The 24,724-nt window shown below is 43.4% G+C and overlaps 1 protein-coding gene across 1 annotated transcript in view; it reads left to right on the plus strand.

Moving 5' to 3' along the window:
• Positions 1 to 3,111: 3,111 nt before the first annotated feature.
• EFNB2 (ephrin B2) overlaps positions 3,112 to 24,724 on the plus strand; it is a 43,849-nt gene continuing 22,236 nt past the window's right edge. Inside the window, exon 1 of the mRNA XM_063102517.1 lies at positions 3,112 to 3,298. Coding sequence (XP_062958587.1) covers positions 3,177 to 3,298 — 122 coding nt within the window. The 5' untranslated portion in view covers positions 3,112 to 3,176. The remainder of the gene's footprint in view (positions 3,299 to 24,724) is intronic.

A 24,724-nucleotide genomic window follows, 5' to 3' on the forward strand; every position in this document is an offset into this window, starting at 1 on the left:
TACTTTGTCTTCTGCACATGCCAATATGACTAATTTTTTGCCTGACATGATATTATGTATAATAGTAGATACAAGTGGCTTGAGATGATGCTTTTAATTACCAAAATCACTATCTAAACAGTAGTGAACGTGGTCTCTACAACAAATCTGTATTTACCGAACATAAGTTATGTATTTATGTAAGTTCTATCTTCTCACACTTTAAAGTTACACAATAGAAACCTTTGTTGGGTTTTTTGTTGTTAAATATGCACTTTGTGTTTTAAAAGGGAGCGATTTTTTAAAATGTATATTTACATTTTTTCAAAGGTTAGGTGCTTTGGATGTGAGAATATCTGATTTACTGAAAATGGTATTTTGGGAAGCTGGGTTATTTTCAGACAATGCAAATTTCCTTTATTTCCTCTAGTTTAATAAGAGAGGATGTAGCGAGCTAAGAGGTCACAACTTAAATTTCACAGTATGTTTGCTAAATATGAAACGTACTGAGATATTCACTTTTAGTTCTTTTAAAAGATCATTAAGCTAACTTTATATTTGATTTCAATGAATTTCTTATGTAAGCGTATTAAAAACTAGCCCCTTTTTGCCCTGGTGCAGTTACAAATCCTAGCTCCTGCCTCTTCCTGATCTTTTAGTCTTTCCTGGGATTCTGCCAATAAGTTCAAATTAGTAGACTGTGTTTGAGCCTTGTTAAAAATTTTACTTCCTCAAATTGATTATTTAAAACTAATAATTACGAAAAGTAAAATTTTCTCTTAAAGATCTATTTGGAAGAATGAGTGTATTTGGTACTTCGCCTACCTTCACTTATGGTGTTTTCTATCTTAAACTACCTTTAACACTCAGTTGAAATGTACATTAACTTGTTAATGTTTCAAAAACGAATACTTAGAAGCTTAGAAGCAACGCACCATAAAAATCTTCAGAAATCATTATAAAGAAGAGTGAAAGGAAAACTAAAAAATATATAAAGTTTAACCACATATATTTTCTCTTTTAAATTTAGCTTAGTGAGGGCTGAACGCTTAGCTCAGTTGGTTGGAGCGCGGTGTTGTAACACCAAGGTTGGGGGTTCGGACGCATGCACCGGCAGCAGCCAAAGGTGGGGAAAATTAGCTTAGTGGATAATTTGCCTGAAGAAATGTAATTTGTAGGACTACTATCAGTTCATCGCGTTCGAAACAAACCCTGGCGTGGACATGTTTTATCCTGTTTTTTCAAGCTGAGTTGTACATCTGTACTTTGCCTTATTTCTACGGTGTTCTCCCTGCTGTTGGGCATTTAAAGAGATTACCCTTCGGACTTTCTGGTTTGATGAGGTTCGGCAGGATAGGGGAGCCGCGTGCGTAGGTGGACTCCTGTGCCCTGGAGATGCAGAGAAGTAAAACTGGTCGCCAGTGGGCGCTGTGGGTCCGTGGAAGTCAGTGAAGTGGTGGCGCTCGTCTCAGCTCTTTGGGCACGCACTTAGCTGAGGGTCAGAGTGATGAATCCCTGCCACCTCTCCATCTGGGCCTTTTGACGCTGAGTAAGAAGCACTTCGTTGACTGTTACATCACAACGGATATTTGTTCCCGTCACCCTTTAAATCCCGGGGCACCTTGGGAAGCGTGAGAGTCTCCTGGAGGCAAATTAAAGAGAAAGTCCCCGCCAGCTTGAGTGTACCGGCGACATTTGCAGGGGAAGCTTAGGGGGTGCTGCTTTCCCGGGAAGTGAGGAGCGGAAGAGACTCCCGCGAGGAACGTGTGGAGGGGAGAGTGGGAGGCGAAGACGTTCACGCCCTGGTTACGTGCTACAAATTCAGCCGCCGCGTCCCCTGCAGTCGTTTTGCATTTCCCGGCCCTGTTGACTTACGTCGGGCCCGAACTGATTGTTTGGCACCGAAATCAAGTCAGAAAGTCACTCAGAGGCACGCACGGGGGCAGCCGCGAAGGGAGCCGGGGAGCTCGGTGGGTGCAGCGCGTGTGCGGTGTCGGTCCCACCCAGACGGAAACCTGTCGCCTCAAGACGTAAACCCCGAAGAAAATGCGTCGCCTTCGACCCCGCACAAGCGAAAGCTCCTCGCTAAGTATTTGTTGAAGTTGACACTGTCGGGCAACGAGGGCGCGCTGCTGGACGCGGCCACTCGGGCGGGCGGCAGCCGGGCGCGGGGACAGGTGGCCCGTCGTTGTCGCCCGCCCCCTGCTCGGCCGTCCCTATTCCAACGTCCCCACCGCGCCTGGGAGGCCTCCCGGACGCTCTGGGGGCGCCCCGTGCACGCCCCGTGCACGCCGGGGCCACTTCTCGGCCGTCGTCAGCCCAGCTGCGCTGCGCTGCGCTCAGGCCGCCAGCTCCGGGCCGGGGGCGGGGCTCACCTGTCAGCCGGCGCCCCGCCTCGGGCGCCCAATGTCGGGCGGGGGCGGCGGAGCGATGGGCCGGCGGCCCAACCAGCGCGCGGCTGCCGCGCGGCGGGCCAATGGGCTGCGGGCTGCGGGGCGGGGCCCCGCGTTTATAGCGTTCTGACAGCGCGCCGGCCGCGCTGACTCTCCTCGGCGGGGACCGCGGCGCCGGCCGGAGCGAAGAGCTGCGCGCAGAGCGGGTCCCGGCGCCCTCCCCGCACACAAAGGCCCGCGCGCGTCCGGCGACCGAGGCCCTGCTGCCTGCTCCGCGGGCTGGGAACTGCGAGCACTGAGGAGGCTCCCGCGCGTCCGGAGGCGCCCTTCTCCGCCCCGCGCTCCAGGACATGGAACCGCGCCGACGCGGCGCCCGCGCGCTCGGGAAGCTGCCCGTTCCCCTGGATCTATAGTCACAGGCGGGCCCGCTCGGGGCGCAGCGCCCGCCACCCGGCGAGGAGTCGTCTCTCCGCTTCGGGCCTTTGTGTCCCGGCCCTGCGCCCGCCCGCCCGCCCGCCGCGGCTGGCCCGGCACCCTGGAGCCGCACGGGAGTCGGCCGTCCGAGCTGCGTCCGGCGCGGCGCCCCGGAGACCCGAGCCCGCCGCGCCGCCGCGCCCCGCGCGTGCCTTCCCGCCCCGCGCCCTGAGGGCCCCGAGGACGAGCGCGCCCGGCCTCGGCGATCGCTGGAGCTGCCTGCGGGCGTCTGCCGTCTTCCTCGCTCGTCGGCCCTAGAGGATTGGGGGTCCCGGCTCGCGGCCGGTCCCTCCGCGGCCCGGAGCGCGCGGAGCTGGGAACGGCTTGGCCATGGCCGTGAGGAGGGACTCCGTGTGGAAGTACTGCTGGGGAGTTTTGATGGTTTTATGCAGAACTGCCATGTCCAGATCGATAGTTTTAGAGCCTATCTATTGGAATTCCTCCAACTCCAAGTAAGTGTCGTTCGCGATTCCCCGCCCCGGGGCCCGCCGCGCCGCGCCGTACGGGCGGGAGGAGGGGTCTGCCCGTGGAACCTCGGTCCCCCGTCCCCCACCCCCGCCACATTTCAGGAGGTGGAGAGACTCTTCGCTCGGCTTTCCAGCCGGAGCTCCTGCTCGAAGGGGCGCCCTCCCTGCCTTTCGTCCTTCGAGCGCTCCCGAGCACTAAAAGCCCCTGGCGGCTCGGGTGTCACGTCCGGGAAGGTGTCCGATAGCGGGTCAGGCGATACCTGACCCTCGCTGCTTTTCGAGGACGAAGAGCGTGGCCACAAGCAGGGCTGGCCGGCGCGCGGGGACTGGCGGGCTCCGGAGAGAGGCGGAGATGCTGCGCTCTCAAGGAGCGCAGGCGGCGCGATGCGGGCCGGGTGGCCGGGCCGGGGCGGAGCAGCGCACCGTCGGAGGGAGCCTGGGGTCGCTGCGCCAGCCGCAGCTCCCGGAGCCCACGCGCCTCGGAGCCGCGCCGCCGGCCCAAGGTGCGCGGAGAGCTCGCCTGCTCCGCGGGAGAACTCGGGCGACGAGCCCTCTCCTACCCGCCCGGGAGAAGGTCCTTAGGCTTCTCCGGGAGGGCCCTCTGCACGCTGGCCTCTTCCTTCGTTTATAAACCAGTGGCCTCGAAGTCTGTGCGGTCTCGATAGCAGACCTGGTTTTCAGGACGCTCTCTGCAAAAGCTCAGTGCCCTGCCCAGTCGGCATTGCTCCTGAAGCCTTCGCCCTTGGGGACCCTGGGTAGGGATGGGATTCTTTGAATCACACTTGCTTTTAGCAAATGGTACAGCCCTTGTGGATAGGAACTTTCAGTGTAGGCTACCAGAGTACATTCAGAATTCAGAAAATGCGATCCGGCTCTGAGCATGTATGGCATACCTCGTCTTTGCATTCATATTGAATATTACCTCATTCTAGGGATACATTCGAATCACAAAAAAACACTGTACAGAATCGTGGAATTTTAGCCTTGGAAACTTGGAGAAGGTGTAGAGACACTTGGCTGGTTTCTGGAGTAAATGTTTGAGGTCAGAAGCAAAATCAGTGGTCTAATTGAAGTTGGGCATGGATTTAGGAGCAGAGAGATGGGGAATTGATTTAGAAATCACATCTTAATTAAAGAATTGTATCCACACGCTTAATAGTGACGAATCTCAAATTCACCAACGTGTTAACCGAGAATTCCCTTATTAAAAATTTCAAAATGTCACAATTATAAATTGGCTTAAACAGAAATTCTCACTTGCAAACACTGCTCATATTTAAAGTTGCTTATGCTGCCGCCTTTTTTTTTTTTTTTTTTTAATGTAAGCTGTTGTATTTGCTGACAAAATACTGGCGGTGGCCCCTTTACAGCGCTGCCCGCCGAGTCGTGAGGCTCCAGGTGGCGCCGGCCACCGCGGGCCTCCAGAGGTCACTCTTCCCTGCAGGATGCGCGGGCGGCGCGCCCCTCCCCCAGGCCGCCCGCGCCGCTCGGCTTTCCACTCTCACCCACCGGCTCTCCTTGGGGCTGATTTTTTTTTTTTTTTTTCGTATTAAGATTTAATATTTATTTTTCAGTCTAATTGAAAAAGTTTCCATTAACCGCTCCAGCGTTCAGCTCAGAACGTTTTCGATAACTTACTAGTTTGTGTGTATCCGGGAGGAAGATTAGAAATACCATCTTGGGGGGAAAGGTAGAACAATAATTATTTCAACCTGAGATTTAGATATTAATATCATCTTTTTATAATGTGTTGGGGGGGGCGGGAGTGACTGATCACCATCTTGGTGATCAAGATTAGTCTAGTTTTCCGAGTGGTGGCTGGGTTTAGAGACCTGCCAGGGGCCTGCATTGTGGAGACGCCTGCCTCCCTGCTCTGCGGGTGCGACTGTGGGTGGGATTGCTTCCTGTCCTCAAGGGTAGAATTTCTTTTTAAATTCTCCTGATAATGGCCCGCCTGGAGGATTGGGGACTGTGTCCCTGGGAAAGGTCTCCTTCCTACGGTATGCAGCTGAATGCTGGCTTGAGAGATCAGAAGGACTCCTTCCTGGAGGAATGATATGAAAGAGCCATTTCTAAGTTTGAGAATGAATAAAAAGCCCCTGGTGCCAGGCTTGTTTTACTTGGGCAAGTTGCATGTTTATTTCCAGGGAGAAGTTTCAGTGGGTGTACACGATGCGGCAGGAAGGTAATGAAGTGCATTGAGGTTTCCCGTTGGTTGGTGTGAACTGTGGAACGACTCATTTGTAATGAAGCGACCATCAGTAATTAGATTTGTTTCATTCGGAGGTCAGCTTTTTTCGCAGGCGCTCGACATAGGGAGCATGCGGCAGCTGTTTGGATACAGGGTCCAGAAAATCCTTTGTAAATTCAGCGTCTCCATAACTACTTTAATTACATTGTCTGCTGCTCCCATCCCTGAGAGTTGATGTAATAAGTCGGAAGAAGTTCTGTAGACTGAAACATTAGTGGCTGCCCTGTTAGATTTTCATATTGCATCCATAGGTTCTGGAAGAGTTGGGTCAGTTGAAGCCATTTAGGACATTTAAGCCCTTTTTTTAAAAAAAAAAAAAAAAATTCAGGAGAGAACAGCAAAGCCTAGCTTACATTTCTAATTAACATTTAAATAGAATAATTTTTTTCCAAGCATGATGTTTTTGCCAAAATAAAATAGTTGGCTCTTTACAAAAAAAAAAAAAAAAAGAAGAAAAGAAAAAAAAAATTAGAGTAAGCAAATCTGTATTGGCTATGGTATTCCAGAATTAATTACATTGAATTTGTTGATAATTTTAGTCTAGCATTAATTTCTGTTTTGGGTTGCTATTCCCAATGCATCACATACTAGTTAGTTAACAGAGCATTTCGCTTTTCCCATGTAAAGTTTTCCCTACATAATACTGAATTCCTGATATTGAATGACTTGATACAAAAGAATGGCTGGATAATATCCAGATAACCTATAATACATGGGGTTCAGCACAGTCAGACTCTGAATAAATACAAACCTGTCAGAGATGGATAAAATAAATGACAATGGGTAGTGCTGTTTAAACAGTCTATTCAATAACATATATACGCTGGCCTGCCTTCCATTGTGTCTGCAATTCTTATTTTTGTAAGTAAACAAATGCACATTCAGCACTGATTGAATAGCCCCTTGAACTATGCTCCGTAGTTTGCGTTTGGGTTAATCTTGTCGGTTTTAATATATAGAGAAAAAAAGCACAAAGCACCAGCGGTGGAATTGTTAGTGCTTTCACATCCACATTCCTCACATTTTGTCAGGATGATAAACTGTAGGTAATGGACTGTCGTTGTTCTACAGGACAACTGAGCCAGGCAGAGCACAAAGACAGAGCTAAAGCGATATCTCACAACATGCTTGGTAGCCTTCTTTTCAGATGAGAATTTATTTGGAAATCCAGTGTCAAGGGACTGCACTTCTTAACCTCAACAATTACAGCTTCAAGCCCCAGAAACAGGAGCTGGAGGTTAAGATGATTTGTTAAGCATTTGGTTCTAAATTATTCACAAAGCATAGCTGTTGACACTTGTCCTATGGATGCAAAGAAATGCAAATGACTCCATGATGTCTAAAGTTTCTAGCTCCTAAGCTAAAGTATGAGGACAGGTGAATCAGCCATCTGCCCAGAGACCAGCTAAAAATTAAACATTGGAGTGGTTTCTCCCTACAGAGTCAGCTGAAGAACAATTGGTATTTTTATATTAATTATCATAAAACCTTTTATCTGTAAACTTACTGAGGCCAATCCTTTGGTTGGTGGATCAGCACGATTCCTACCTTCAGACAGACATTGCAATTGGAGTGACTAAATCCTTGCTATCTGGTCCTCCACTGAAATATTTCAGGTGGCTCCCAGGAGCTTCAGGATGACACCTCACTTCCAGCCCCGCTTCAGAGTCGTTCACCTAATGGGAAACGTTCGAGATCCCAGCATGACTGCAGTGAGGCGTCATAGAAATGGGAGTGGCAGAGAAAAGGAAATACAGATTGTAGACCCTAACAAACACTTTTTTCTAAGGAAAGATTTTTTAAAACATTTTATGAAAACTTTATTCTTAAAATATTTAATTGCAAATTAGACAAAAAGAAGCGCTCTTCTTAGAAAGATGATTAAAATGGTCCTCATGTCTGCCTAATCTCTTGGCCGCCTTTGCTACGGACATAAAGAACCTGTTTTTCAGGTCACTTATTATACATCTACATAGATTTGCTTATGAGCTCACCCTTTGTGTAGCGGAGTAGAGCCTTAAAGAGGAGTGTTCAACTGTTTAAAATATTTTGATTAAAATATGCAGAACCCATAGAACTATAAGCTTCTAGTCAGGAATTAGTTCTTTCAGGGACAAATTCCCTCCCTCTCTTTTTAAGGGGGGAATTTGAATGGGGGGGGCGTAAGAACAGCAAAGAAGGAAGGATAGCAAATGGGACATGTTCCGAACAGCTTGGAAAAACTCCTGTGGCTTCATTGTCTTTGTAAAGCCAAAGAATACAAAGACATAAGCAATTCAGCCCTTCTCCCATGATGGAAAATGTAAACCGCTGACATGGCTCCCCTGTTTAACTTGTTTAATTCTCATTTTAAATTCAGCACTATACTAGCCGTGTGAACTCTGAAGATTTCTTTAGTAATCCATTTTGTAGTTCCGAATCAAAAACAAAGTGAAAGGGTCTGACACAATTTGCTTTTATTTTTAGGCAAATCAACCCTGGTCATAGTTAATAAGGGGATTACAACCCAGACTAGGTCTTTACAGATGTAATGTAAATCAAGGGCAGAGTATAAAGAAACTGATCCCTTTTGATTGAAGTATGGTAAAAAGGCATAGAGAAACTAGCAGCAGTAATCTGATTGTATGGCAATAAAACCACCATTTTCTGTCTTTCAGATAAAAATAATGTGGTAAATCCATGCAGTTCATAAGATGTAAAGGCAGATGAAAGGTGAAGCCATGGCAACATATAGATTAGCTTGATGTTAGAAATGACACGTCTCTGAAAAGGGCGTAGAGACGAAGGCCCTTGCTCCAGGCTGTTGGGCATTATGTGAGAACTACGCAGACTTGGAAACTAGGATTAGAAAGTATGAAAGCTCTACTTGTGGTCTGGGATAGCTAAAGCAGTAAAGAAAAGCTGCTCAGTTCTTGCTCATTGGTAGTGGATAATATGGCCAAGGTAGATTTCATTGACTGCCTTTTTTATAGATTGAGATTGGGGCTGATTAAAACTTCAGATCACCGCAGTTGTTAGGGCCTGGAAGATTTTCCTTTTTAACTCCTGGCCTAACAGCGGCAGCCGTTCTGTAGGATTAACTGCACTTCGCGGTTGTTGCCTTAATCTATTTGGGCTTCAGGCAGAAACATGCTGGGAAGGAACAGAGACCAGAAGGGATAGGTAGGGCTAGGGTTATCTGAAAAGAAAACAGAGACCTTTTGATTTCAGCCATCTTTCAGACCCAGCTCCATCTCCCACTGCATGGGAGAAACAGGGTAAACATTACACATTGTCTCTCTCCTCAGCCAGAGAGCTCTTCTGTGAGTTTTGTCTGTCCCGCTCAGGAAAAAAATATATAATAAAATAGAAAAATAAAAGTGGGATTTAGTTTTAATTCAAGTTAGTAGTCATCCAATATGTCCAAATCAATGGGCTCCATCTAGATGTTATTTTACTCGTAAACATAAGTCTTAACCTTTGAGTTGAATGGGATAGGCTCCCTTAGTGTAAATTATAGGATTATAAAAATGTTAGAGCTGCCCAGCTTTAAAGTTAAAAACAAAAAAACACTCCATGCTGTTGAATCTTATTGGCCTCTGTCCCGAACAACCTTGTAAATAAGCTGGACTTTTGTTTTTGCCTTCCACACTTTCCATTTTAGTCATTAAACAAAATAAGCCCTTGAATTCACAACTGGGTTACATGCAGAGTGACATCCGCAATTGGGTCAAGCCAGAAAGGAAATATTTGCTTTATGGTCTCCTATTTGGCATTGCAGAAAAGTCTCAGCATTTCTTTAGGAGAGTTTAAACTCTTCAGACATGGAAAACACTGAAGGCTGCAAACGCCGGAAGAGTCTTTCTTGATGGAGTGTTTCACAAAGGGGTGTTCGGTGCTGTTTTTTTTGACAGCAACATGGAGCCTTTCTAGACTTCTGCATTCTGTAAGTGTCTGATGAAGTTTGTCATTAATTCCTAAATATTCTGTTTTAGACCCATTTTGTTGATTTTGTTCCTAATTCTCAGCTGACTTAACCATCTGCTTTGGGCTGTAGATATAATGCATTTGATGCCTTTTTTTTTCTCATTACTGTGAGCATTATTGTAGTCATAGACTAAAAACATTAAAAAATTATTGTACATGGACCTGCCATACCCAGCTGCCTGCTACTTTACCTTCCTTTCTAACTTAATTCATAATCTATATCAGAAGATCCATTCCATTTGTTTAGATTCATCAGAGAGAAGGGACACCCTCTAATTTACAAGCTGCTCACATCCAAGCACCTTGCATTCTGCATTTGACAATGATTGCTAATGGCCTATTCAACTAAAGTATTTGCTTGTTAACAGGGAACAGAGCATGATAAATGTCCAGCAAGCTTGCGGCCTCCTTCAGCTTTTCAAATGCAGACTGGTGCATATTTATGGCAGGCAAACGACAAAAGAAGGAGCTGAATTGCCCTGGCCTCCAGCTTTCTATTACCAACAGGGTTAAAGTGATTAAAGAAATGATTCAGGAAAGCCCTGCCGTTTGTTTACTAACGTCATCCGACGTGTAGCTTTGCATTCTACCTGCAAACATATTTCAGAAGTATTAGAGATAAGGAAGGTGCACTAGCAAACCAGTGAAAAGGGTAGGTGACCAATTATGAAATGTTTTCCATGCACACTGAATGCCAGGCCAAATTATTTCTGTTGTTCCAGCAGAGACTCAGCAGTGACTCTAAACTATTAAAATATTTTTCTTTTCATGTATAAATTCAAATATGTAATTCTAGTCCAAAACATTTTGTGGCTGGTAAGAACATACTTGCTGATTTCAAAGAAGAAAACATTTTAGGAGAAAGCTCCATTAAAGAAAAACAAGTTGTTTCTGCCCTTAGTAATTTTCTAAACAAAATATGAAGAAAAAATTGGCAGTAGTGAAGTATTAATAGTTTGCTCTTTCTGTTCTCTAAAGCATGAGTAGGTAAACATGAGACTACTCAGTGGCGGGCATACGTTTAGAGCACTGTGAATGAACCCTTGGTGTTCTGCCATACTTGGGAAACATCATTTTCTTCAATACTATATATAGATTCTTTATGTTTTCTACATATAATGATTAAACAATACAGTTTATTTTCTCTATTTAGATTTGGTTGCAACCAATTATAATTATGATGTTTATATTGCTCTTCCAGTACTTGCTAGTTAAGTCCCTATTGCCACTGAGGCATCAATCTATGATTTCCATGTACTCAACTCCTGTATCGCCCCAGAATAATTATGAAGGCTACTCTGATTTTTGAAACCAGGAGGGTCAACATTGTGCTCAAGGAAAATGCATGGTGGTGATAGCCAGTCCCAAGGCTTTCTCTGTTTGCAGGTATGTGTGTGTTTAAGTGTGGGTGGGTGCAGCTGCCTACCGTCCGCCTGCTCTGCTGCTACTCCCCAACCCACACTGCCTGCAGGGTGCCTAAGCTAGGCCGGTATCATAGAATTTCTGACCTTCAAAGCCAGAAGTATCTCAGATGATCTCTCCCAGCCTCTAGTGTTATGGTTGATGAACCTGAGGTATAGTGTGGTTATGCAACCTGAAAAAATGCTTTAGAATTTCAGTCCCTGCTCTATCCACTACTTAAGCTGGATTACTGTGTCCCAAAAGCATTTGCCCTGAACCAGAATTACCTAATGAGTGAGTGGGTCAGGGCAGATCGTGCTCAAGGCCAGCTCAGAATGTACCTGACTGCAGATATTAGAAAATGTCATTTTTCAATTCACTACCAGAACTATATTTTGGGTACTTTTTAGATAAAAATAAGCTCCTGTAGGCCTTGTTCGACTCTCCCCTTTCCATGGGAAAGCAGATCATCACTACAATGTTTCTGTAAAGTTCTTGATTTCTCTTAGGGGTGTTGCCTCTCTTTCTTTGTGATACAGATCACACATAATTTCTTTCAATCTTTTCTTCACAATCTCACAGCACTTTGTAGTTAAGTACCTGGCATATAGAAAGAACAATATACGCTGCACATCACGATTTATATGCAGGTCTTCCCCACCCTCCCAATCCTAAAAGTCAGGGGCAAACATGCCTTCATTTCCTCTGTCTCTACTTACTAACTGCTGGCATTGGCACCCAGTAAGTACTAGTCAGAGGGACAGACACAGCCCAGATTTAGGTTTGTGGCTGCCTGCGCTGTTTTAACCTATCACCCATACTCTATAAGGGACCTATCCTGCAGACCAGTGGGTCTTGAACTTTAGGGAACCAGAATCATCTGGAGGGCTTGGGAACACAGGGATTTCTGAGCCCCACCCCCAAAATTTCTGACTCCTGAGGTCTAGGGTGGGGCTTGAATGTAGAATTTACATTTCTAACGCACTCCCAGGTCATTAGAAATCTGCTGCTGCCAATTGCTGCAGCTCTAAGACCACACTTTGAGAACCTCGTCCTCATCAACCTTTTTGGGAAGACAACTCAACATTAGGTCATCATACTTGTAAAAGTCATTTGGGGATTTCTGAAGAAATCTGTGGTCCTTGTCTTGCTGCTCCCAGTCCCCATTCTTGCTTTTTTGGAGGAGTATAAAGGATCCAGACCATTGATGGTGGATAATTCTTTGATTTATTCAGCAAGTATTTATTAACTGTTAGTCATGATGCTAGGCTCAGAGAATATCAAGCAGATGTTCTCTGCGTTTGAGATTTAAATCCAGAGCTAGCAGAGAGAACTGCAGGTGGAAGCAAGCACATGCCATGTTGGGGTGCTACGGCCCAGAGTGCAGGAGGAACACAGGAAAAGAGGAAAAGTGTTCGTCCTGAATGGGGGCAGGGAAGCAGCCAAGAGGAGGAGAAACTTGAGTCTTGAACGACAGGCATCTCTAAGCTAAGTCACACACAGTATATGACTAAAATGAAGAAAATGGTAAGCAAGTCAGAGTAATAATATTGCAGCTAAGGACGGCGTGTGTCTATAAAGTGTCCACCTGTAAACACACTCTATTATTTCATACATCTGGCTGTCGCTCAAAGACAAATCCCACAAATGGAGCAAATAGACCCTGTGGGATAGCTAACCCATTGATTTCAGCTGTCTTTTCAATGTGAGACCTATCAGTACCTATTGCTTTTCAAAATAAGTGTGATAATGGATAGGTCGGGCAGTTCGATTTAGCAAAGACAGTGGGCAAGAGCTATTTTAGTTTAGTCAAAAGCACATTCTTTGGAATTTGGCTGTGTGAGCCCAATCCCAGCTTAGCCATTTATTAGATCTGTAACTTTGGGAGCAGTATCCTAAATGTCTCTCAGTTGTCCCATCTCTAAAATAGGGACAGTAATATAATAGTGCTGAACAAAAGAGTAATAAAATTGTGGTCAGGATTAAATATATTTAAAGAGCTTAGCTCTGTACTTGGCACAATGAACCAGTAAATATTAGCTATTATTAATAAAAGTTAATTGAATATCTACTGTGTGCCTGGCTGTGGTTCAAGTCGCCTTCAAATACAAAGAAAAATGAAAATACTTTGTTAATAAAGACAATAACATAACACTTTTACTTTTTAAACTCTCTGTTATAGTTTTTGTTTACCTGCCAAACCTCTATTCATTCTTTAAGGCTTTCTGCTATACAAAGCACCTTTTTGTTTTCCTTCTACTACCAAATTAGAGACTCTCTCCTCTGCTTTCCTAGCCATGGTGCTTTCTTTTAACATTTATATCCCTGGACACTCCCATTCAACTGCAGACTGAGAGAAGGGTCTTTGTCTGAATCCATTTTGTATCTTCTAGTAAAGGGTACATAAGAGGTTGGATTGTTGAATTAATACATGAATTCAACCTGTAGGGATGGGCATTGTAGCATTTTTTTTTTTTTTTGCATTAATATTACATGGTAGTTCTTATTTAGAAACCTACTTACCTGATGGACATTTTTTATATAACCGCAGTTGTAGACAGCACTTACGATGTAACAACTGCTGTTCTAACTGTTTGACAAATACTCGTTAAACTTTCCTAGTAACCATGTGAAGGAATTACTTTTATTATCCCATGATATAGATGGGGACACTGAGGCCAAATTGGTTAATTAACTTACCCAAAGTCACCTGTAGCTAATAAGTGGATTTGAACCCAGGTTGTTTGGTCCCAGGATCTCTCTTAATTTTTCTGCCTCTTCTTTTTATGCTGTTGCAGGGAGTAATTAGTTATCGTGTAACTGAATTATGCATGTGTTTGCTTAAAGCAGTACATAAAGATAGATAAAAAGAAAGTTTTAGTTATAATTCTTCCACTGTCCATTTCGACTTATCTTCTCTTATGATGGACGAGCAGTTCTAAACAGACACTTTGAACTTTGAGATAGCAAATTTATACTCAGTGGAAACAGGATAATGGTCAGCCCATTTAAAGGATAACTAAATAGTTATTACAGTGTATAATATTAATGCCTTTATTGAATATCACTCCTTTAACTATTAAGATTTTTCTTTTAAATATTGAAATCTTTGATCGCTTCTTGCTGTGAGAAAAACAGGTCAGATTTTCAAGGAGAATTACATGAGGCTAGATGCTGAGTGTGTGTCAAGCTAAGGAGATAGTATGACATCTTTTTTAGAGTCTCGTCACAATTAAATGCCATTTTATTTTGGCTTTTGGGATCTGTGCCAACTTCCAGCTTGTCAGAGCTGAGAAGACTCAAATCAAGTCCAGGCCTATTTCTACAGCAAACTGGGGCTCTGGCTTCTTGCCTGTGGATTCATTCAGCACAGCCCATCTGGCTTTTGATGTTCTGCGAGTTCGGAGCAGTTTGTTTAAGGAAGCCAGGCAGTGAGTCGCAGTGGGCGCCTCTGGGTTTGCTTCCCACCATGACTGTCATCTGCTTACCTCTACACTGAGTGGCTGGCCAGAGTAGAGGACCCCAGCACATCTTCTTTACTTCCTCCTCATCCAATTCAGTTCTGTTCAGTAGCCGTCTGTTGGAATAACTTACAGTATTTAACTTCTGGGGTGCTCTTGTTCTTTGATCAAGGCAATTTTCAGCTGCATATGGTGACTGAGCAGGAAAAAAATATATTGTGTCCACAAAGTTACAGTGGGGCACTGTTCACGTTTTTATAAGATCCGCCGTTTCAGGGTGATCTGTATGGAAGTCTAACCCAGTCTAGTCTTGCCCCATTCTGATGTCAGCAGTACAGACCTGGCTGTTCCTGCTCTTCCCTCTCTTCATCCCCTACTCCAGGGGCTGTGGCAAAGCCATGAGAGGCGCAGTAACATGTGACCTGTCATACACCCAGGGCAGACCTGTCCCTGACCCCTCCCCTGGAGCCCAGGAAGGAGGAAGTGTCTCAGAGGCAGGTAGCCATGTAGCTCCTTGTAAAGCAGTTGCACAGAGCCTTATAAATTGTGTTGCTTGGCCTATTAGGCTTGATTGGCAAGGAGAGTCTCTTCTTACAGCAAGAGAGAACTAAAAGAGCTTTATCTCTCCTTATACCTTACTTACTAATTTATTCATTCTTTAATCACACAGACACCTATGCAGCACTCAATCTATGCAAGGTGTGTGGGGGTGGGGTGGGACTTGGGGGTCCAGCTGTAAACAAGACAGGCTCAAGCCTTGAGCACAAATTGGGTCCCCTTGCTGTGCACCCCTTCAGTGCTGTTTTCTCCACCACAGGGGAGAGGTTTCATTTTAATAATACGTGGGTGAGTCGTTTTTCTAAATAGGCAAAATTTTTTGGAATTAAAAAAAATTTGATGGTGGGAATGAAAAGGATGGGAAAGGTTGATACCAAAGATACACACACCCTAACCTAGATTGTAATAGTGCTGTGCACTAAGCTGTATCTTAATTTTGTTTCTTTGCATTTTTAAAATGCCAAGCCATTCCTGGTATGATTTACATATGCCTTATATCCCTGTGACTTTTTCCCACTCAAGCAAATGAGCAAATGATCTGAACACATAGCTAAAACAATGGAGAACCAGCTGGAAATGCCTTTGAATTTCTTTCTCTGTGAAAGCCATTTTTCTTTCTGGTGCCTCACCTATAAATAACAAGAGTTCCACCTTTCTTTATAGGCTCTTGCTAAGAGCATGGTTTGGACAAGACTGTACAGGTGCAAACAAATTACAGTTGGGAAAGAAGCCTGCGATGTCTCTTGTCTCTGAGGGTTATGAAATCCCTGTTTCAATAGTGAAGCTGGTGTGGTCGCACCAACAGGACAAAGTTTGGCATTTGTGAGGTCACTCCCTTTCTCACTTTCCCACTGTATATCATGGCATCCCAGCCTTACTATTTAAGCCTCCCAATGTTGCCTTATCTAGCTACAAAAAACATAGGGTGGTTTATTTTTTTCTTTTTCTTTTTTGGCAAGTTGCAGCGGGGGCGGGGTGGGGAAGGAGAGGCTAGATAAGTTATATAATAGAGACCTCTTCTTTGTTTTGCAGTAGGTGGTTGATTTTTGCTTTCAATTTCATGGCAGAGATTTAACTAGTCTTTGTTAACTTGTGGAAAGAAAAGACAATGATATCTGTGTGTCAACACACTTAAAGTTTGGCTTATGATGACTCATACACAAGAAGAAGATACATTTTTCAACCTCAGCTTGTTACAGGTGTGCCCTCTGTGAATTGGATGTTTTTATGACAGTGAGAATCATGGCACAGATGAAAATGAAATAAATACTTGTGTTATTTTCTGGAAAAGATGTTTAAACTATGAGAATATTATTTTAAAGCATTTTAAAATTTACTTTAGCCCTCTGTGTTTTGAGCATTATATCACAAATAAAAAACAAGATTAACATCAAAAGGAGTCAGTTTTCATTCAATTGTGCAGCACTATAGGCTGTGAAATTTAATATTATTTTGACTTATATGGTAATTGTAGACTGTCAGAGGGAAATAGATTAAGTTTAAATAGAAGTTTACACAACGGCACACACAGATTCTGTCAAATGCAAGTTGAGGTCATTGGGCCAGGAATTGGGCCCTCTCGCTCTGTCATTACAGATTAAAATATAAGTCTAACTTTCCTTTAGACTGCAGTTTTACACTTTTTTCTGGATGTACGCGTAGACGAAGAGGCACACATGTGCCTCACCTTGAAGAGCTGCTAAACTGGTTTGTACACCCGTGGGCTCACGGTGCATTTGAATTTCTGTGCTTCTCATCTTTTCTTTTCTTGAAAAGATTTTGCTTGTCTTTGTTGTGACGTTTGAAACGTACATCCCCCATTCCTTGCTCTCGGGTTTATCACACTTTAATGGTCCCAAATTGTATAGCCTGCTTTGGGGCCCCTTCTCTTTTCTTTGAATAAATCAGGTTCATGTTGCAGATGGATATTTGTTTTAGAGACGTGTGAAAGAAGGGGCACCTGTGAAAACAGGCAATTGTTCCAACACACATACACATTTGAATTAAGTCAGAAAGTGCCAATTAAAGCCTCCAATTACTACCTTATTTCTTGGAGGTTTAAAGCCACTGAGAAGACAGTGGTATACTCGCTGGAAGTTTTAAGGTAATTACTTGTTACTCTAAGCAGTGGTATCTGGTAACGTAATTCTGTATAAAGCTGACACCCTACCTCTACACCCCACTATTCTTCTGGTTTCAGAATAAGTCTGTGAGAAACTTGTTCTGATGTTAAAGTGCAAAAGGGGGCAGTAAAGTGCTATCCACAAAAAGGAGCAGACTTTTCCCAAGTATTTCTTACAGTAGATGTTACCCATGTCTTCCTTGGGCCTTGCTTTTATTTATTCATTTTATAACAAAACTCTTCTGTTTGGGGCATTTAGAGAATATTTTATTAAGCTGTAGCAGCCATTGAGCATTAAACAGGAGAAATGCAAGACTGGATATCCTGCCTGTTTATGAAATGTCTAGTTCACATACTCAGGATGCAGACTCCTTTAGTAGTTTTTGCATTCCCAAGTGCACAGAGCACTTTGGGAAAGAATCTTGGTCTCTGGTGTTAATGCTATTCTAGCTCCAGATAGACGTGAAAGGCCCAAAGTGCACGGTGGAGTTGAGCTTCAAGCGTTTGGGCTTATCCAGAGCAGGAGGCATCCCTTGTCAAGGGGCAGCTAGGAAGACCAACCAATTACAGCAAAACTACAGAGCGCCTGTCCTCACTCAGAATTTCAGACTACCAAAGCATTTTATGGAAAAAGCGCATGTTTTCCAAAATGTGGTAATCTCAAAATGTACTTAATACAGAACACTGGCTTGGGAATAAACCTATTATATTATGTGATTTTGGGGTTGTTAACAGCTAGGGTGATCCTGTTTCTAAAGCTGGGTTTCAGATTCCTTGAAAAGTTAGCCAACTCTCAGATTCGTACAGTTCAGTGATTAAGCATAAGTTATATCTATCCCTTATTTTTTATTCATTTGAATAAACAAGTTGTATGTTACTACAGCTTTTGTGGACTCAAGAATTGATTTATTAGATAGGCCGCAGTCAGACTATGATGATTTTATTTATTTCTAAGGAATTGCATCAAATAGTTACAAAGTGTATAAGCATTAAATATTTTAAATGCTTATTTTTAAAATCGGAGTTATGAAAGGTAGTTCAAGAAGATGGTACAGCTTGTTTTTTGAAACTATACATTAAAAAATAATGTTCTGAGCTGGCTTATTAGCTCAGTTGGTTAGCATGAAGTGTTATAACACCAAGGTCAAGGGTTCAGATCCCCATAATGGCCAGCTGCCTAAAAATAAAAGTAAAATAAATAATATTCTGATATGATCACATAAACATTGAATATTTATTGCAGAGAATTGTGAAAAACACAGAAAGCTAAAAATTACTCTGAGTCTACCATGAAGTAGCCCAAAACAGGCTCAGGTTAAGGCCCTGTTTGTTATCATCTATGTATGTCCCTGTGCAATCAGCAAAAGAAACAAAATAACATACCATATATTTTATATGTGTATATATTTTCAACTGAACATAGCCATCTAGTTACAATGATTGTATACTCTAATGATATAATTCTGAAATGAAAAGAAAAGTCAGTTTTCTGTGGAAAAGTCGTGTGTATTCACTTAGGACCTTACTTTGCTTGGCCGTCTGCTGCAGAGACAGAAGAATTGCCTGTGTATGTCTCCTGCCCACCCCCACCCCACCTCCTTTATTCCACTTGCACACACACAGGCATATACCACAGGACTTGTATTGTCCTGTTCCCTGAGTGACACGGCCTTGTTTCTCAGGTGCATGACACCTGCTATAATTATGCAGAAATATTAAATATTTAAATAGATTCTTATATGCATAATATTAGACACAAACGGCTGTGGAACTGAGCTGACACTTTTTAAACAGAAGCTCTTGCACATCATTTCCAAGAAGCACAGTCATCTTGTCTGTCGGGGGTGGGGGGCGTTTTCCTGACCCAGTTATTTGGTTGGATGCAGAAACCGGTCGTGCGGTCTAAATCATTTTATTCTGTGTCAGCTTGATATTTTTGCATTTGATTACTAACATATTAACTTACCCTTGTTTGGGAGGGAACTTTGGCATATTCTTCAATGTCTTCCTCCAGCTGTCTCCTGCACCCCTCAGGAGAGCCACCCAGTCATCTGTTTTTCATGTGTTTTCACAGGCGACATCAACATCAAGTGGCTGCTCAGTCATGTGGGGATTCTTCCAGGTTACCCTACGTGTTTGTTTTAGCCAACCTTGAAGGAACATGTATGAAGTCATCGGGAGTTTGTACTGGGGAGCATGTGGTATGGTCAAGAGAGGTGCTGGAGTGGGCAGGGGAGAAAAGACAGGCAAGAAAATGGGGTATCCGTTGGTCAAGGGAGAGCGGGCAGGGAGATGCAATTTTGAGTCCACTTCCCAGCGATCCCTAAGCATTTCAACTACTGGCTTCCCATGGATCCTCCTGTTATATTGGGTGAAGTTTGGAAATAGATCTGGCAACCCGTACCTTCTCCTGATTTCCCAGGCATCATGTGAGACCTGGTAGCACCATACTGGTCAGCAGAAGAATCCAGACTTGATGATAGTCTAGTTAACAGAAATCATATGTGGTGACCCCTGAACAGTAAATGACTGGTTTGTGCTTTCAGTGCATTATGTCAGTATTTTAAACAAGCATGGGTCACAGTGTGGATTACAACTATCTGCTATATTCTTCATTGATTCTGCTATGTTCTAGTGTGTTAGCATTAAAGAATATTGTGTCACATAATGACTGTAGAATAAAAGCCTCTGCAATTATGAAGTTAACATGTCTAATTTAAATTATTGGAGATCTAATTTAGATTACTAAATGTTAATGTCTAATTTAGAGTATTAGACTTATCAAAAATATTCCACATGGAAGTATTAGAGTCTAGTTTGGTGAATAACTTTTGATAACTTGGATTAAATTCGATAGGTAATCCAAAAGTAAAAATAGGTTCTAACGTCAAATCATTTCACTCCAGGCATGTTAACTTTGGAAACCCTGCTTTAGAGTTTCCATTTTTTTCCCACATTATATTGTCTGGTTATATTATCTGATCCAAAGTCATGCCATCTATTGTCTTGTTTGGGAATGACTCATTGGGAAAAACCACAGGAGTCGCCTATTTCTGCTCAGTATTCCTCACTCTTGTAACTTCTTCCCCTGGCTACTGGGGAGGCCATCCCAGTGAAAATGCCTGAAGCCACAGCCCCATTGCTCAGGAGGCAGTTCCAAGCCCTGAGGTGCTCCTGATGGAGAGGAAGATGCTGTCCCCCACCCCAGGAAGACAGCAGAGTGCTGGTTCTGACACTGACTAGACTGGCTCAGAGAGGGAACTGTCTTGGCTGTGTTCATGAATCTGTTAGTCATCCTTGTTTTTTTATTTTGGATTAAAAATCAGCAGACTTTGTTAAGTGACACCTCTATCTAACCGTTTTTTATTTGGGCGAAGTTGAACGTGAACAACCTCTCCCTTGTAGTATGGGTTATAACTATGGACGTTTTCCACCATGCTGTTTTTGGCTATAATATGAATGTTTTCTCAACACACAAAAAGAAATAGGTATTTGACATCCGCTGTGGATAGTCGGCTTAGTAACTTAAAATTAGCCAGTTGTCACCACCAAAAGTCTTTTTTTTTTTTTAACTCTTCCAAAGTCAGCATAGGATAAGTGTATGATTGAATATTACAAAGTATTCAGGGCATAGATGTGCTGTGTAGTCTGACTCTAAGCAATCTCAAAGTAAAAAATCTGAATGTAAGTCCCCTAGCTTCAAATACATAGTCTGTATTACTGACTTGATTATAACACACAGGGCTCATTGTTTTCCATTAAAAAATGGAATTATTAAGGAACTCACATCATTTGCTTTTCATGTACATTCCGCTATTGGCATAAATTGTCTGGAGACTGTAATGTTATACATAAAACAAAAATTCCATGTAGTTAGTCTGTCTCTTCGTCATCTTTTGGTTCTTGGCCTCCTGGGACAAGACAATGGCACAAGGTGGCCACTCGTGTGAGCTGTGGTCTCACATGTCCACCTCAGAAGCAGCCTCTCCACGTCAGGCCCAACTCACGTGGGCTTGGCATGGAGCTGCTCTCCCTGGGCTCTCCAGGTGAGACTCTCAAGCTCTCCTGTGTGTTGGCTTTCTCTTGATTCTCCTTTACTCCATGATTTATCTATGAAAAGCTCAATTTAGAGAAAAATGCATTTTCTAAAACCAGATTTATGCTTTAATGTGAGGTAGTGAAAATTGAAAAGTGTGCAGGGAAAGGGAGCTTTTCCTGGTGTGTCTCGTGGGCATCAGTGTTTCTTCATCTGTTTGCTTGTTAGGCGTGAGTGGAGAGCTTGGATAAAGATAAGGCGATGAAGGTGCTTTGAACAGAGCTTAGCCAGGAGTAAGTGCTCCAAAGCAGCAGTGTTTCTGTTATTAGTGGTTCTGGAAGTGGTTTCTCACCCTGCCTTTTAAATAGGAAGGGATTGCAGAAGACCACCAATACCTACAAATTCTTCCAATCAGAAAGGGTCAGAAGCTCCCCCAGCACAGCATCATGTTCACCAGAAACACCCTTGGGCTTAGGGTGACTCTGGGGAAATCCCATCTCTGCTGCTCAGCAAGCCCTTGCCCCAACTCTAGGTCGTTCTGTCTTCAGAGTTCCTGTTGTACCTGTGATCTACAAATAGTCAGTGGCACTTAATTTGACTTAAATTTGTGTCATTGTTAGCTTCCACTTGTTCATTCGTATTTGCTTTTAACTCCTACATTTTTTTTTTGTTGTTTTTTTTTTGAGCATCTACCATATACCAGTCCCTTGGACATTTAGTATTGAATCAGACACACTCGGGACCTGCCTGCCCTTAGGGCACTCAATTGCAAAGTGCTGATGGTCAGGGACCGTCCAGTTTTCTGTCACTCAGAGCTGCTAGCACAAAATGGGTTGCTTTAGTTGCTATGCTCGCATCACTCTCACTTTAGAAAGCACGAGACTCCTAGGAGGCAAAGGGGCTTCTGCGGCTCTACCGTGGTCAATGACAAAGACTGCACATCATGGTAACACTGCAGGACATCTGTGATTGGGGCTCTCTGCTCAACCGTCCTCCGTGTCTTCTGAGGGTTCATAATCCCATCAATTAAAATGACTGGTATGCTAACGTTTACACATGTGTGCACGCACACACTTAAACTTCTAAAGCACTCAAGCATTGTGTCCTTTTGTATTAATTGAAGTAAAGAAGCTACAATGTTTCTTAACAAACTCTTGAAACAATTACCTTTTTTAGTTTTAATGGTTGACTGGTATGGGGTTCCAAACCCTTGACCTTGATGTTATAATACCATGATCCAACCAACTGAGCTAACCCACCAGCCCCTCGGGACAATTACTTTTTAAAAGTAAAGGATCAAATTGTTGCCTCATTTTTTACCACAATGTATTCTGAAAGGTGAACTGACACTTTTCAAAGCATTGGGAATAGTGGGTTTTGTCAGGATTTACTTTTTAGGAGCATATCAAATATGCTTATTGAAATTTGAGATCCCATCCCCATGCTTTCATTTTGGTAAGCCATTCCATGGGTTACCATCCACCCCCCACCTGCCTCCACCATCACTGACCATTACAGATTTGCAACAAAATTGGACTGCTCACTTTGAATTAAAACTTTACATCAAGGAAGTATGGCTTGTTTGTGAAATGAGTTACACGACTTATTAAATTATTGATGTGATTTGTGCCTTCCAAAAATGTGGTCTCACGTGGAGAACCTTGAAGCCAGCCACATGTCCCATGTCGTGACCTCACCATCAGCACAAGCAGAGCTGTGACTAGGCTATGTGAGTGACGAGAGAGTCATAGGAGTGACTTGCCTGGGTGGGGAGGAAAACTGTGAACCTTTAGTTAGGCAGGAAAAAAAAAAGTCCTCATGGAGGAAACAGGAACTTGGGAGCATTTTGAATGAAGAAAGAGCTTAGTGAGCCAAACCTTAGACACAGTGTGTGATGTGGGAGAGTTTTGAGATTTGCAGATACACGGATTGGGAGAGGTCTGATACATTTTCCTATGAGAGCTGGAAGGATGGATGAGAGAAGGGGTACACCTGGCATGGTATGGGGGCTCTGCTCTCTGAAGTTTGGGAAGCCCCCAGAAAAGCTGGTAAATGGTCATAGTTGATTGGCCTGGAGAGCAGAGCTTTGATAGGAAGTGGATGCAGGCATCCAGCCTTAGACTCCAGTGGTTATTTAAGAATATTTCTACTAACAGTGGCTAACACTTACAAGCTGCCGCTCTGTGCCAGCTATGAAAGGAGCAGATTCAGGGTAGAAATGTTTGGAGTAGGGTGGGAAACCCCAGGCAAGAAATGGCCCCTAGTGCCTGCAGATTTGAAGATTTCCTAAAAAGGTCAAGGACTAAGTCATAAGGAAAAGGAAGTGTTAGGAAGGTGAGCAATTTAATGCTTACCACACTTAGTTTGTACCTACCTCCAGGCACCTTGCTGCTGGTTTTTAACCACAGTGACACATCAGAATCATTGTGTGTGTGTGTGTGTGTGTGTGTGTGTGTGTGTGTGTGTGTGTGTGCGTGCGCGCCCGCGCGTGCATTGGGGGGAGGGGATTAAAGAAACTAAAAAGCCTCATTTACAAACTTTCTGATTCAGTCCGTCACTCAAGAAACCGATTTGTGTTTTAGCCACCAAGAAGATGAACTTGCCTGTAGAGAATACATTGGCATTCAAGAGGTTGAGGGAATGCCCTGGGGAAGCCATTCAGTCTCCTGGCGTTGAATTTTAGAAGTGTCTCTCCAGAAAAGTGTAGAGATGGGCAAAAAGGTCATAGAAAGGCTCTTTTACATAAGTGCTGATCTACATTTGTCAAAAGTTGTAGAGAATTCTTCAACAGTGCACACATGGTTGTTTCAAACTTATCATTGCTTTAAAAAATATTCATTTGGGGTTATGCTTCACGGAAAGATTTTATGTGAGATGATTCTAGTAAACGTCCTTTTTTGGAATGGATGTCATATGCCCTTGCTAAAGGAGCTCAGTTAAAGGAAGGGGGGTGGGGGACCCCCTCTCTTTGGTTTTGTGCAATAGTGACACACCCCCAGGAGGAGTGGCAAGCCACTGTGCAGCATGCATTTTTCTGCTATAGAGTATTGGTTTTTAATATGCTATAGAGTATTCGTTTTTAAAATGGTTTTTAATATTGGTTTTTAATATAATTTCTGTTATGCTTTGTGCTGCTTTGTAATCATCCTTGCGCACTTTTCAGAGCATCAATACCATTCGTTAGCGTGAACCATAAGCTCTGAGCTGTGTGGATTTGAAATTGGGGGTGCCTACCGTCCTTGCTGCACCTCTGCTGGTGAATTATGACCCACTAGTCATCGTGGCTGGTGGGCTTCTCTGGTTCAATAAAGGGTTGGATTGGAAGCATTCCGATGCAATGCTTTGTTCTCGGGCTTTAATATTTTAATGAGCCTGCAGGCTTGGCTGCTTATGAACGAGCTGGGATTTTTAAATGTGTTGTCAGTGTTAGCACTTGTGCAAGGATGTTCATTAGGAAGCTCTTGTTTCAGTTTCTCAGAGAAACTCCCCATTAAGAGAGATCTTTCAGCAGCATGGCTAGCAAGAAGGAGAAAAGGGAGGAGGGAAGCTTTTGGCTGTAAGCATTAAGGGGATATTGTATCAGTAGTCTTAGTTCTAAAGATTTGCTTCTAAGAAT

This window comes from Cynocephalus volans, chromosome 7, assembly GCF_027409185.1.
Source record: "Cynocephalus volans isolate mCynVol1 chromosome 7, mCynVol1.pri, whole genome shotgun sequence".
NCBI classification, from domain to species: Eukaryota; Metazoa; Chordata; class Mammalia; order Dermoptera; family Cynocephalidae; genus Cynocephalus; species Cynocephalus volans.